We start from the raw sequence: 16258 nt of genomic DNA, 5'->3' as shown, positions 1-16258 counted from the left end.
AATTATTTCTACAGTCTCCTGCCAGGGGGAACTGAATTCACTTTACTTGAAGCAGAGTGCAAAAAGGCCCTATACACAGCAACACTGTCAAAAACAGTAGCAATCTAGGTAGCAAAGAAATAGGAAAGGCCAATGACTCAGCTACCCGGGGGTTGCAGTCCTGGTTGGGGGAAAGCAAGGCACCAGCAGACTAGCCAGAAATTTAACAAGGAGATGTTAAAAATGACATAGGCATAGAGAACCTTGATAGGCTCTCCATACGTCCCAAACTTATTGGAAAGCTGCACACACGTGTAGAAGAGGCCGGAGAGGACTAGAGCTATTCACACATTCCTGGATGACTGCAAGACTGTGCACACATGTAGAAAAGGCCTGAAAGGGCTCAAAAGAAATAAGAGCTAGGGAAAATTTGAAAGCCTAAACTTAGTCCATCTTTTACTTATAACAAAATACCCAAAACCGGATAATTTATAAGAAACAAAATTTATTTTTTACAGTTACAGAGGCTGAGAAGTCCAAGATCAAAGGGCCACATCTAGTGAGAGCCTTCTTGCTGGTGGGACTGATATGGTTTGACTGTTTTGTCCCCTATAAATCTCATGTTTCATGTGACCTGTGATGTTGGAGGTGGGCCTAGTAGGAGGTGTTTGGGTCATAGGGGTGCATCCCTCATAAATGGCTTGGTGTGTCCTCACAGTAATCAGTGAATTTCAATCTGTGAGTTCAAGTGAGATCTGGTTGTTCAAAAGAGCCTGGCAGCTCCTCCCTCTCTCTCTCTTGCTCCCTCCCTTGCCATGCCACACGCTGGCTCCCCCTTGGGCTTCTGCCATGATTGTAAGCTTCCTGAGGCTTCACAGGAGCAGCTGTTGGGGCCATGCTTCATGTACATCCTGCAGAACCATGAACCAAATAAATCTTTTTTCCTTATAAATTACCCACCTTCAAGTATTCCTTCATAGCAACCCCAAAATGGACTAACAGAGGGACTTTCTGTAGAGTTCCAAGGTAGCATGGGGTATCACATGGGGAGGAGAATGAGCATGCTAACATGCTTGCACAGGTCTTTTTTCCTCTTCTTATAGTCACCAATTCCCCTCCCATAATAACCCATTAATCCATTTACCCACTAATCCATTAATCTATGAATGGATTAATCCATTCATGAGGACAAAGCCCTCATAATCCAATCACCTCTTAAAGGCCCCACCTCTTAATATTGCCACATTGAGGACTATATTTCAACACAAGTTTTGAAGGAGACAAATATTCAAACCACAGCAAATACATTCTCCAAACCATACACAGATCTATCAGCAAAGAGTGGGGACCTAACTGGCTTGAGATGATTGAACAGAACCTCTGACTAATCTTTGGCTGACAAAATATGCTGAAACAAGAGTAATTCTAGAAAGCCTGTCTCTTTAAAAAATGTGAGCGCAGATGTTAGCAGCCTCACATTGTAGTGGAGACAAATTCCACAGAATTAGTCCAGACAAGTGTATCATACAAACAGCAACCCCCTTTGGGGCAAATCACAATGTAGTGTTCCTATAACATAATGTGTACAATGCCAGTTTTTTGTTTGTTTGTTTTTTGAGACAGAGTCTCGCTCTGTCGCCAGGCTGGAGTGCAGTGGTGCAATCTCGGCTCACTGCAACCTCTGCCTCCCAGATTCAAGCAATTCTCCTGCCTCAGCCTCCTGAGTAGCTAGGAGTACAGGTGTGCTGGTGCCCAGCTAATTTTTGTATTTTTAGTAGAGATGAGGTTTCACCATGTTGGCCAGGATGGTCTCTATCTCTTGACCTCATGATCTGCGCGCCTCAGCCTCCCAAAGTGCTAGGATTACAGGCGTGAGCCACCGCACCTGGCCAGCAGTGTGTTCTATACTTAGGAAACAAGTCAACAGAAATCATCTTTAATAATCCCAAACAAAAGATTTAGCAAAGACTTTTAAAAACTATTTTAAATATATTTCAAAGAAAAGAGATCACATTTAAATAGAGTAATAAATGATTACAAGTAGAGTTTATTACAGGCATGCATGGCTGTTTCAATATTTGAAAATTAATCAATCTAATCTACCATGTGGATAGGCCAAGAAAAATCACATTTTGTTTTGTTTTTCTTCCCAAGATGGTGGATTGGAGACAGTGTCAGCATGACTCTCCCACTTGGAAAGACAAAATGGTGAGTAGAAATTCATACTGTGAACTTTTTTCTAAGAAGCAATGCAGGAACTGAACAGAAAAACAAAAACCATAGACCCTTTGAAAGAAGCAGCAGGCTGCAGCCTACACCCACTGTGAGCCAGGTGAAAAACTGTAAGTCCTCAGAGTGTGATGGGGGAGAGACTGCCTCCAGGATATACATCCCCACCAGGTAACCTGGCAATCCAGCCCACAGGGGAAGGCCTTAACCCTACCCAGCACTGGAACTAATATAGGGAGTGGTGGGGGAATATAAAAGTAGGAGCAGCAGCAAGCAGAGCCTTGCATGCATTCCAAGTCTCCAGCACAGACCGAGGGAAGCCACTCCTGATTCTATGTCACAGAGGGCCTCACGGAAGTCGACTAACTAGCTCAGGCAGAGGTTGCAGGTTTAAAGAAGCTCCCAACTGAAATTCATATAATCTTGAGTAGGGATGAACTCCCTTGACCAGAACCAGCGGGTGAGTAAGAAGTGTGCTACAGCCACAGGCACAGGAACTGGGCACTCTTGCTTTGCAGGTAGATTGGGAAGGGGCATGACCTGAATGCTGGTTCCTGTCTCCACAGGGAAGGCTTATGGCCTAGGGCAGTTTTGAGTTCTGAGCTTACACAGCCTGCAATTTAGCTAGCGGCTGCTAGTGAACATTACAAGTGGGAGACCTGCCTTGCCAAGTGCATGAGAGCTGGGTGAGGCTTGTGAACTCTTTTATGTGGCAGAGGCAGCTATGTTCCTTCCTGAAACATTACCCCAGTGGCCAGATAAATGCCCCCTAAACCCCACAGGAGCCTCTGCTTGCCCTGCACATGGAGAGCCAAAGCATGGACCTGCCTGACCCAGACCCTACCTGGCTTTGCCCCTACACCAGCCCTGGTAGTTTACTACAAGGGACAGCAACTTTTGGGAGCCCTATGGCCATTGCCTGAGAATCCAGAATACCTCCCTGGGGTAACATAAGGCAATTAACATAAAGCAAAGCAGTTAATCCCACCACTTCTACTTTAGCTGGTGCTCTTTTGCAAGTGCCACCTCCTGGCTGGAGGCCAACTGATACATTATAGCATCACTGGGTAGAATAACACTGTGCCCAGGAAAGAGAAAACTTGTGCATGACCTCAGCTATCACCATCACCTGCACCACCCTGGCTAACCAGGAGGTCCTGATCTGTCCACACGACAGGTTCATTGCTACTACAAGCAGAATTTGAGACAGCCAATACATTAAGGCTATTTACAACCAAGGAATCTCACAGAGTCTACATCACTGCCCTGTGACCTGCATCAGAAGAAGTATTGGTACTTGCTGCTGGGAGAATTAAGGACAGGTCACATCACTGGATCTCTTGCAGACAGTCCCCAGCACCAGCCTGGAGTGTGGCAGCCCCACTGGGTGGCTAGACGCAGAGGAGCAGCAGCATTCAGTGGTCTGTTTCTTAGGGAATCCTACTCCTAGGGGAAAACTTCCTAGGGGAAGTGGGTGTGCACCACATCAAGGGAACACCCCATAGAACAAAAAAATCCAGATGCAGGCCTTGAGTCCTGGATCTTTCTGCTGATGGAAAGTCTCTTTCAGCAGAGGCACAGTTACAATACTGAGCTCAGCAGAGAAAGTCTGAAGCTCTACTCCAACACACAGGTAACCCTGGTGCTCATGAAGGGTCTTGGAGAAGGGGACTTCTTTTTCCCTTGTCCACTACTGCAGAAACAACTGGGGCTTTTCCAGTGGGAGCATGTGTGGGTATACCATAGACAGCCTTGCTGGAACACTTCAGGGTAACTGCATCCCCACAGTAGAGAGCACCTTCTATGTTCAGACTTGGATGAGAGGTAGACTCACGATTCCTCTCAACTTGAAACATCAATGTTCCTGCAGACAAATGAGGTGCCTGTTTGATCTGAATAGCTGGAACACTGGGTCAGGAGTGTGTCTGGGAGGTGGACTGCTTCCCTGCTGGCCTTGCAGGGGAGCTGATGTGGCTCCCAATTTACCCCATGATAAGACCTCAGTGTGTTTCACTGAGAGCTCCACCTATCACCTATGTCAAGATTGGGACTTCAGCCCGCCATTGGTTATTGCATTTACCTACTACAATAACCACAACCAGTTTCTACCAGAGATGTCTCCCCTACTGGCCTGAAGCCTAAAATATTCAACCCAGTAAATAAAATACAGGGAAAGTAAACAAATATAAGTGCACAACACAGGAGAACAAGGTAAGCTTCAAGAGACCTCTGCAATTCCAACCCCACTGGAGACAGTGAGCACAATGCTACTACAACCATTATCTGAGAAAGCCATCATACAAAGACTTTCTGTAACCAAGGAATTAATAGTCTTCACTTCTGAAAGCACCAAGAGTCGAAATAGGCTACAATAAAGTCACATCCTTAAGGAAGAAAAGAGAAATTAAAAAAAAAGTCAAATAAAAAATAAATTCAAGACTAATTAGAAGAAATAGTCTAGCCAAATGAGAGAAAAAAAAACAGAAAAATAATTCCTGTAATATGAAAAAAACAGGATTCTATTACACCCCCAAAAGATCACACTAGCTCTCCAGCAATGGATCCGAACCAAGATGAAATCTCTGAAATGCCAGACAAAGAATTAAAAAGATTGATTATTAAGTTACTCAAGAAGATACCAGAGAAAGGTGAAAGCCAATATAAACAAATTTTTTAAAACTTTGGGATATGAATAAAAAATTTATAAAGAAATAGATATTTTAAAGAAAAGCCAATCAGAACTTCTGGAAATGAAAGACACATTTAGGGAAGTACAATATGTATGGAAAAGTTTTAACAATAGACTAGAACAAGTAGAAGAAATAGTTTCAGAGCTCAAAGACATAGTTTTCAAATTAATAATCAGACAAAAATAAGGAAAAAAATCAAAAGAAATGAATAAAGTCTCCAAGAAATATGGGATCATGTAAAATGGCCAAACCTAAGAATAACTGGTGTTGCTGAGAGAGAAGACAGCAAACAGTTTGGAAATTTTATTTGAGGGAATAATTGAGGAAAACTTCTCTGGCCTTGCTAGAGATTTAGATATCCAAATAAAAGAAGCTCAAAAATTTCTGGGAGATTCATCACAAAAAGGACTTCACCAAGGCATTATAATAATCAGTCTATCTAAAGTCAACATGATGGAAAGAATTCTGAGAGCAGTGAGACAAATGCACCGGGTAACCTATAAAGGAAAACCTATCAGACTAACTGCAGGCTTCTCACCAGAAATTTTACAGTCCAAAAGGGATTGGGGTCCTACCTTTAGCCTCCTTAAACAATAACTGTCAGTTAAGAATTTTGTATCCAGCAAAACTAGGTTTCATACATGAATAAAGTCATTTTCAGACAGACAAATGCTGATGGAATTTGTCACTACCAGACCAGCCCTACAAGAAATGCTAAAATGAGTTCTAAATCCAGGAATAAAAGGTTGATATGCATCAGAAGAGAACCTCTTGAAAGCATAAAACACATAGGGCCCATAAAACAATAACAACACGAAGAAAACAAGTATCTAGGTAACAATTAACATGACGACTGGAACAATACCTCACATCTCAAGATTAATTGAATGTAAATGGCCTAAATGCTCCACTTAAAAGATACAGATTGACAGAATGACTTAAAAAAAATCATAAACCAAATATTTGCAGTCTTTAAGAGACTCACCTAACATGTAAGGATTCACATAAATGCAAGGAAAAGGAGTAGAAAAAGATATTCCATACAAATGGAAACCAAAAGTGAGCAGCAGTAGCTATTCTTTTTTTATTTTTTTGTTTCTTTTTTGTTGTTGTTGTTTTTAAGTCAGGGTTTCACTCTTGTGGCCCAGGCTGGAGTGCAATGGCATGATCTCAGCTCACTGCAGCCTCCACCTCCTGGGTCAAGCAATTCTCCGGCATCAGCCTCCCCAGTAGCTGGGATTATAGGCATGAGCCACCACACTGGGCCAATTTTGTATTTTTATTAGAGACAGGGTTTCACCATTTGGCCTGGCTGGTCTGGAACTCCTGATCTCAGGTGATCTGCCCGCCTTGGCCTCTCTACTAAACCGCACCTCTACTAAAAATACAAAAATTAGCCAGGCATTCTGGCACATGCCTGTAGTCCCAGCTGCTCAGGAGGCAGAGGCTGGTGAATCACTTGAACCCGGGAGGCAGAGGCTGCAGTGAGCCAAGATCATGCCACTGCACTCCAGCCTGGGCGACAGAGCAAGATTATGTCTCAAAAAAAGAAAAAAAAAGGAAATTTAAAAATTCCTTGAAATGAAGGATAATAGTGACACAAGTTATCATTACCTCTGGGATAGGACAAAACCAGTGCTAAGGGAAAGTCTGTAGCACTAAATGCCTATATCAAGGAGTCTAAAAGATCACAAATTGACAACCTAACATCATACCTCAAGGAACTAGAGAAACAAGAACTAAACCCAAATCTAGCAAAAGAAAGGAAGTAACAAAGACCCTGAACAGAACCAAATGAAAATTAAACTAAAAAAATACAAAATATCAATGAAACAAAAAAGCTGGTTCTTTGAAAAGATAAACAAAATTGATAAACCATTAGCCAGACCGACCAAGAAAAGAAGACTCAAATACACTCAATTAGAAATGAAACTGGAGACATTACAATGAACACCATAGCAATAGAAAAAATCATTCAAGACTACTATGAACACCTCTATGGAGATAAACGGAAAAGCTAGAGGAAATGGATAAATTCCTGGAAACATACAACCCTCCTAGATTAAATCAGGAAGAAACAGAAGCCCTGAACAGACCAATAACAAGCAGTGAGACTGTATCCATAATTTCAAAAAAGATTGCCAACAAGAAACACCCAGGACCAGATGGATTAATGGATAAATTCTATCAGACATTCAAAGTGGAACTGGTGCCAATCCTACTGAAACTATTCCAAATGACTGAGAAAGAGGGAATCCTCCCTAACTCATTCTATGAAACCAGTATAACCCTGGTAGCCAAACCAGGAAAGGACGTACAAAAAAAGAAAATTACAGACCAATATCCCTAATGAACATGGAGGCAAAAATCATCAACAAAATACTAGCTAACAAAATCCAACAGCATATCAAAAATATAATACACCATGATCAAGTGGACTTCATCCCAGGAATGCAGGGATGGTCTAACACATGCATATCAATAAATGTGATATATCACATAAACAGAATTTAAAACAAAAACTACATGATCATTTCAATAGTTGCAGAAAAAGAATTCAATAAAATCCAGCATTTCTTTATGATAAAAACACTCAACAAACTAGGCATAGAAGGGACTTATCTCAAAATAACAAAAGCCATATATGACAAAACTACAGCTAACATCATACTCAATGGGGAAAAAGTGAAAGCATTCCCCCCTGAGAACTGGAACAAGACAAGGATGTCTACTTTCACCAGTTCTATTCATTATAGTACTGGAAGTCCTAGCCAGAGCAATCAGGCAAGAGAAGGAAATAAAGGGCATCCAAATTGGAAAAGAGGAAGTCAAACTATAGCTGTCTGCAGACGATATCATCATATACCTAGAAAACCCTAAAGACTCCTCAAAAAGATGCATAGATTTGATAAACAAATTCAGTCGGCTGGGCGTGGTGGCTCATGCCTGTAATCCCAGCACTTCGGGAGGCCAAGGCAGGTGGATCACCTGAGTTCAGGAGTTTGAGACCAGTCTGATCAACATGGTGAAACTGTCTCTACTAAAAATACAAAAATTAGCCGGGCATGGTAGTGGGTGGCTGTAGTCCCAGCCCAACTACTCAGGAGGCTGAGACAGGAGAATCGTTTGAACTTGGGAGGCGGAGGTTGCAGTGAGCCAAGTCTGGGCCATTGCACTCCAGAGCAAGACTCCATCTCAAAAAAAAAAAAAATCAGTCAAGTCTTAGATTACAAAATCAATGTACACAAATCAGTAGCACTGCTACACATCAACAACGACCAAGCTGAGAATCCAATTAGGAGGTCAATCGCTTTTATAATAGCTGTAAAACAAACAAACAAATAAACAAATAACCAACCTAGGAATATACTTAACCAAGGAGGTGAAAGAGCTATACAAGGAGAGCTACAAAGCCCTGCTGAAAGAAATCATAGATGACACAAACAAATGGAAACACATCCCATGCTCATGGATTGGAAGAATCAATATTGTGAAAATGACCATACTGCCCAAAGCAATCTACAGATTCAACGCAATTCCTATCAAAACACAAACCTTATTTTTCACAGAATTAAAGAAAACATCCTATAATTCATATGGAACCAAAAAAGAGCCTGAATAACCAATGCAATCCTAAGAAAAAGAACAAATCTGGAGGCATCACATTACCAGACTTCGAATTATACTACAAGGCTATAGTTACTGGTATGGTTTGGATCTGTGTCCCCACCAAATCTCATGTCAAATTGTAATCCCCAGTGTTGGAGGTGGGGCCTGGTGGGAAGTGACTGGATCATGGGGGTGGAGTCCTCATGAATGGTTCAGCACCATCCCTTTGGTGCTGTTCTCATGACAGTGAGTAAGTTATCACATGATCTGGTTGTTTTAAAAGTGTGTAGTGCCGGCTGGGCGCAGTGTCTCATGCCCCATGTGAAAATCCCAGCACTTTGAGAGGCCGAAGTGGGTGGATCACCTGAGGTCAGGAGTTTGAGAGCAGCCTGGCTAACATGGTGAAACCCCATCTCTACTAAAGGTACAAAAAAATTAGCTGTGCATGGTGGTGGGCGCCTGTAATCCCAGCTACTTGGGAGGCTGAGGCTGGACAATCGCTCGAACTTGGGAGGCGGAGGTTGCAGTGAGCCAAGATCGTGCCATTGCACTCTAGCCTGGGCAAAAAGAGTGAAACTCTGTCTCAAAAAAAAAAAAAAAAGTGTGTAGCATCTCCCACCTCTCTCTCTCTCACTCCTTCTCTGGCCATGTAAGATGTGCCTACTTCCCTTTTGCCTTTCACCATGATTGTAAGTTTTCTGAGGCCTCCCCAGAAGCAGAAGCCACTATGCTTCCTGTACAGCCTATAGAACCATGAGCCAATTAAACCTCTTTTCTTTATAAATTACCCCATCTCGGGTATTTCTTTACAGCAGTGCAAAAACAGACTAATACAGTACCAAAACAGCATAGTACTGGTATAACAGTAGGCACGTAGACCAATGGAACTGAGTAGAGAACCCAGAGGTAAAGCCAAATACATAGAGCCAACTGATCCTTGACAAAACATACAAAAACATAAATTGGCAAATGGACACCCTATTGAATACATGGTGCTGGGAAAACTGGCTAGCCACATGTAAAAGAATGAAACTGGATCCCCATTTCTAACCTTACACAAAAATCAACTCAAGATGGATCGAAGACTTAAATCTAAGACCCAAAACGATACAAATTCTGGAAGATAACCTAGGAAAAACTCTTTTGGATATTGGCCTGGGCAAGTAATTCATGACTGAGACCCCCAAAGCAAATGTAACAAAACAAAAATAAATAAATGGAACCTAATTAAACTAAAAAATCTCTGTGCAGCAAAAGAAATAATCATCAGAGTAAACAGACAATCCAGAGAATGGGAGAAAATATTTGTAAAGGACACATTTGACAATGGCCTAATATCCAGAATCTACAAAGAACTCAAAGCAAATCAGCAGGAAAAAAAAACCCTACAAATAATCCCATCAAAAAGTAGGCAAATGACATGAACAGACATTTCTCAACAGAAGATATACAAATGGCCAAAAAATGTATGTAAAGATGCTCAACATCACTAATCATCAGGGAAATGCAAAGTAAAGCCACCCTACTCCTGCGATAATGGCTATTTAAAAAGCTAAACAACAATATATGTTGGTGTGGATGTGGTGAAAAGGGAACACTTTCATACACTGCTGGTGGGAATGTAAATTAGTACCATCTCTATGGAAAAGTTTGAAGATTTCCAAAAAAAAAGTAGATCTACCATTTGATCCAGCAATCTCACTACTGGGGATCTACTCAAAGGAAAAGAAGTAATTATATCAAAAGGACACCTGCACATGTATGTTTATTGCAGCACAATTCACAGTTGCAAAGATATGGAACCAACTTAAGTGCCCATCAACCAATACGCGGATAAAGAAAATGTGGTATATGTATACTGTGGAATACTACTAAGCCACAAAAAAGAACAAATTAATGTCTTCTGCAACAACATGGATGGAGCTGGTGGCCATTATTTTAAATGAAGTAACTCAGGAATGAAAAACAAAATACCATATATTGTCACTTATAAGTGGGAGCTAGGCTTGTAAGTGACAATGTATAAGTGGGTATAAGTGGGTACATAAAGGCGTACAGAGTGATATAATGGACTATGAAAATCAGAAGCAGGAGGGGAGTGGAGGGTGAGAAATAACAATCTATATATTGGGTACAACATACACTACTGAGGTGACAAGTGCACTAAAATCTCAGACTTTACCACTATACAATTCATCCATGCAACCAAAAACCATTTGTGCTCCCAAAGCTATTGGAATTTTAAAAATTCATTGGAATAACATAAAAAACAAAGATAAATGATAAAAAAGAACAGAAATTTCAAAATATACATTTTAAAAATCCATATGATCATGACTATACTAATAAATACAGAAAATCATTTGACAAAATTCATAGCATTCATAAGAACTCTCAAAAAACTAGCAATAGTGGGAAATTTCCTAAACTTGATAAAGATTTTCTTAAAAATAACTACAGCTAACATCATACTTAACAGTGGAAGACTCAGTGTCTTCCATGTAAGAACAAGGCAAGGATGTCTTCTCTCACCATTCTTCTTCATATCTGTGCTGGAAGTTCTAAGGCAAGCAAAAGCAGTTAGGTGATGCCACATAAATGATGGAGTAGGAAGTTCCAATAATCAGTCCAGACCCTCCACTGAAGCATCCATTAAGCTGGCAAAATCTGACAGAGTCAACTTTTTCAAACTCTGGATTCTAATACAAAACTGGTGGCAACCAGTGAAGTGCTTAACAAAAAAAGAAAATTTTTTGCTTCCTTTCTTATCAATTCCATTTCCCAGGTCACCAATAGCAATGGGAACAGGGATCTGCATTCCTAATGTGGCTTTCTGGTGCCAATAGCCACGTTTCCCAAAAATTATGGCTCTGAGTTTTTGTTTTATTTTTTGAGATGGTATCTTGCTCTGTCGCCCAGGCTGGAGTGCAGTGGTGCCATCTCAGCTCACTGCAACCTCCACCTCCTGGGTTCATACCATTCTCCTGCCTTAGCCTCCCAAGTAGCTGGGACTACAGGCGCCCGCCACCACACCTGGCTAATTTTTTTGTATTTTTAATAGAGATGAGGTTTCACCATGTTAGCCAGGATGGTCTTGATCTCCTGACCTCGTGATCCGCTCACCTCGGCCTCCCAAAGTGCTGGGAATATGGGCGTGAGCCACTACGCCTGGCCTGGCTCTGAGTTTTGATCTGACAATTTCGTAAGGGACTGGTACATAGGATAAGCTTTTTTACAACCCCTTCAGGCTAGAGTGGCTTTCCAGGTGACATCTGTCGAAAGCATTCAAAGACATATACTACACACAGCTGTCTGGATCAAGGTATGGTGGATGGGGCAGGGGCTGGTGGGTGGCATCCAGAATCAAACATCTGGAAAGAAGAAAGTTGAGGCAGAAGTTTCTTGGGAATTAATGGTTTTGAAGGGCTACTGCATATACCAGAGAACCCAGAGTGCAATGTACATGCACAAGGCTGGAAACATGCTCATAAAAAAAGAATGAAAGAACCCTAGGCTTGCACCTCTGGCTGATTTTTGGACTCTGTGCAAGTAGGAGGTAAAGACTAAGTCACAGTCATAGATAGCCTGGCTAAGCACTGAAGGAATCCCTCAGCTCAGATCCAATCTGCAAAGACTAGGAGAGTTTTTTGGTTTTGTTTTCTTTTTGGCCCCAGCCGTTAAGGCACATCTCTGTGAAATAACTGACTTCTAAAATAAGAGAAGAGACTTCAGTGACCACATAAGACAAGGAATATATAGTATTTGCAAATATAATTTGGAAAAGTCACTAAACAAATGGATGATGGTAAACACCTACAATCAACAACAGCAAACACTGGGGAGGTGGGAAAATCAGCTTTTCACATTATAATATTCCAAATATCTCCCTTTATTTTATCTATTTATTTATTTATTTATTTATTTATTTATTTTTTTTTGGCCTTGCCTGGCAATAAACATTTTAATTTGTTTCATTTTTATGATGACAAATAATTTTCAAGTTTATTTCCTTGTTTAAATACAAAGCTAAACCACAAACAGGTATAATCAAGACATTGTGTCTCACATTTACACTCCCATCGGATCCTCTTCCAATTTGCTGACCACTGACCAGGCTAGCAGGGGGGTGGGAGGGAAGACTTTCTTAGGTAGCACTGTCGTGAGGCCCGAGGTGGGGTTGGGAGGGGAATCAAAGACGAGGACAGGCTCTCATACCTGTCTCCATTCACATTTACTTGGGACCAGGGTGGGCAGGAGACACCAGGTCATGGCTCCTGAGCCCCGGCCCCCTGGACTGAAGGGACAGTAAGAATCAGTTCTGTGAAGGGCGGGAGGAAGCAGCCACCTATTCCTCCTGCCTTCAGAGTTAAGGTGAAAACCTTAGCCCTATCCTTGATTCCTGGGGGCCGCCGGGCCCTGCGTGCTCCCCTGCACACCTGGGTGCCTTTTGGAGGCTGGCAGCCGCGGCTGGGGTCAGGGGTCCTGGGCTCCTAGGCTCACACCTCAGCTCACAGTTGCGTCCTTGCAGGAGGACAATGGTTGTCTGACAAACATAAGGCCTCGACAGCAGGTCTGGAACTTTCAACCCCAGCAGGATGAGGGGGAATGGGGGTGGATGTTAGGTAAATAATTTCTCGTCCCACTACAAAACTTTATTTTTGATTAGAGTACCATTCTCAATCTCTTCTACAAAAAGCAAAAAAAAAGCAAAAAAAAAAAAAAAAAAAAGCAGCCACTTCACTCACTTCAAGACCTATACACATGTAAGTTGTTTTCTGTGGGTTTTTTATTTTTAATTTTTTTAATTTTAAATTTTTTAAAAATAAATTCAGTGTTCACATTTCTATAAAGAATTAACCCAGTTTCAGGAAACCCTGCCCCAGCAGGTCAGGTAAGCAACACTCTCCCTGTCCACATCTAGTTTGATTTCACGCCCTGATGCTTCAAGGTGCCCAGAAAAGCGGTAGCTTGTGGAAGAGGAAATCTATGCCCGGCCCGTGCTCGGGACCCAGGGCTCAGCAAGCTTTCGAGAAAGCAGAGGGGAAGACTAGCTTACTGCAAAACCTTTTAAAAAAATATTCATACACTTCAGTGAGCGCCTGTCGAGACATTAGGAGAACAAGAGCTTGGAAACATCCCGTCCAGGCCATTGGGAAGCAGCGTCTTCCTCACACCCCGTCCCTGGATGTCGGGGGTGCAGGAGGAAGGTCCCGGCTCTTCCACTGGAGAAAGGAGACTCACCTGGCTTCCTAGTTCATGTTTGACTCTTTCCTCTAAAACCTGTGCTGAGTCTTTGACTGCATGTACGGGAAGCACAAACGTTCGGCTTGTATGCAAAAAAAGTACAAAAACAACTAGAATATAAAAGTTTTGGTAATATAAGGCCATCTGTTCAAGTCCACCTTGGAAACCTGTAACAGATATTTAAATACTACAGTGAAAGGCATCTTAATAAAATGTAGATCTTTTTAAAAACATCTACAGTAATCCGCTAAGACTGTGTAAAAAAAAAAATTCAATTCCCTTTGAGGGCACTTTGTCCTTTGAAGAGGGGAAGGTGGAGCGGGGAGGGCGCGGGGCCCACCGGTTAATGCTTCAGCCACGGGTGGGCTTCAATGGAATCCTTGCTGCGGTCCCCATAGTCATACAGGAGCTCCTCCCCAGCCGCGATGTCTCGGGAGGCGATGAGGATGAGGTGAGGTACGCCGTCGATGTCGTGCAGTTTGGTTTGGCAGTTCCCAGCATTTGCTGTGATTGATCAGTCTTCCTAGGCGATTTGTCTCTCTAGTTGCATCCACACAGTAGGTTTTGCTCAGATACTGAAGATACTACATGTAGCAGCCCGTGGAAGGGTCCTGTGCGTACAGAGCCTCCCGTTTCTTGGCGTCGGTGATCTCGATGAGGTCCCCGTGGTATTCTACCACAAAGTCACCCCGGGAGAACTGCTTGGTGGCAATCACACCCCTGCCTTTGCCATCGATGAGGTCAATCTTCATTCCTTCTTCCTTCCCACTTTCAATCAATTCATCTATTCTTTTCCTTTCTTCAGACTGCAGCCCGGCTTTGCTCTTCCTGGAGCTCCTTCGGACAGGATAGAAATCCGTAAGTTTGCGATTCTGTTGCGTTTTTCCTTGAGCTTTTTTTCGGGGGGCCTGTTTGCCCTTGATGGGCTTTTTTAGGGCTTGCTTGGCGATGGCTGCATTGGTGGAATCACAAGATGAGGGTGGAGTTTTTGGAGGTTGTGCTGCTTCAGATTTTTGGTTTGGAAAAGGTGCCAGGGGACCTCTCCTGGTGTCTTTGATTTTCTGTTCCTCGGACTTCATGGCGCTCCGTACTGCGTTCCCAGCATTTATTTTCTCTTCTCGTTTCCTGTAGATTCTGGCTAATGGTTTCCCCTGGCATTTGATTTCGTGATGTGTAACTGAGTTCTCTTCCTGAAGGGGGAAATGCATTCCAGAGCCTTTGTTCAGGTTCATGTAGGAATAGATCTTTGACTGCCCGGTAAATACGTTCTCCTGCAGCCCGGCCAGGCCCATGGCGGTGCGGCCCGGCCACCACCGCTGCCACTGCCGCTGCTGCTGCCGCCGCCACCAGCGCCGCAGCGGCGTCCCGGGGAAGGGCCGGCGGTGCCCCACGGCGCCCCCTTCCCTCATGGCCGGCGAGGCAGGGCCCGGCACCCACGCACGGCGGCAGGCCCGGGCCGCCGGGGCGAGGCACGCAGGGAGGGCTATTTATTTATTTTTGAGATGGAGTCTCGCTCTGTTGCCCAGGCTGGAGTCCAGTGGTGTGATCTTGGCTCACTGCAACCTCTGCCTCCCGGGTTCAAGCCTACTTTCTCTTTGCCTCAGCCTCCCATATAGCTGAGATTACAGGCACGCCCCACCACACCTGGCTAATTTTTGTACTTTTAGTAGAGGCGGGTTTCACCATGTTGGCCTGACTGGTCTTGAACTCCTGACCTCAAGTGATCGACCTGCCTTGGCCTCCCAACCTGCTGGGATTACAGGCGTGAGCCACCATACCCAGCCCAAATATCCCATTTTTAATAAAAAAAATTGTATGGCATACAAAGAAACAGGAAAGTATGGCTAGCTAACAGGAGTAAAGAAATTAATAGAAACCATCCTTGAGGAAGCCCAGACTTAATATAAAAGGCTTTAAATCACCTGTCCTAAATACACTCAAAGAGCTGAAGGAAACTAAGAACAAAGAACTAGAGAGAACCAAGAATATAATATGTAAACAAATAGAGAATATCAATACATAGACAGAAAATATAAAAAGAAATTCCAATAGCAATTCTAGAGTAGGTGTTTAGTCATAAGAGCTCCACCATCATGAATGAATTAACGACCCTATAAAAAGGGTTTGTGGGAGTGGATTTGCTCACTCTTCTCCTTTCACCTTCCACTATGTGAGGATGCAGCAAGAAGACCCACACAAGATGCTGGTGCTTTGATCTTGGACTTGCCAGGCTTCAATACCGTGAGAAACAAATTTCTGTCCTTTATAAATTAGCCAGTCTGTGGTATTTTATTATAGCAGCATAAAACAAAGTAAGATACTTCTTCTTACCACTTCTATTTAATAATGTAATGAAGATTCTAACCAATGTAATAAGGCATTTTTTTAAGAAGGAAGAGAAATTGCACCCAGATTGATAAGAAATAGTAAAACTGTCTTTATTCACAGATGACATGATCCAAATTGTAGTAAACCCTAAAGAATCCCCCCAAATACTACCAGAACTA

General features: G+C 42.7%; 1 protein-coding gene and 1 pseudogene across 1 annotated transcript in view; both read right to left on the bottom strand.

Annotated features, from left to right (window-relative positions):
• Positions 1 to 464: 464 nt before the first annotated feature.
• LOC131384485 (uncharacterized) overlaps positions 465 to 16258 on the bottom strand; it is a 57026-nt gene continuing 41232 nt past the window's right edge. The window contains exon 10 of the mRNA XM_058445914.1: positions 465 to 890. Coding sequence (XP_058301897.1) covers positions 852 to 890 — 39 coding nt within the window. The 3' untranslated portion in view covers positions 465 to 851. The remainder of the gene's footprint in view (positions 891 to 16258) is intronic.
• Positions 14043 to 15198, bottom strand: LOC116475264 (N-lysine methyltransferase KMT5A-like; annotated as a pseudogene).

Source organism: Hylobates moloch, unplaced genomic scaffold (genome assembly GCF_009828535.3).
Source record: "Hylobates moloch isolate HMO894 unplaced genomic scaffold, HMol_V3 SCAFFOLD_10, whole genome shotgun sequence".
Taxonomy (NCBI): Eukaryota; Metazoa; Chordata; class Mammalia; order Primates; family Hylobatidae; genus Hylobates; species Hylobates moloch.
This window is presented reverse-complemented; position numbering and strand designations above follow the sequence as displayed.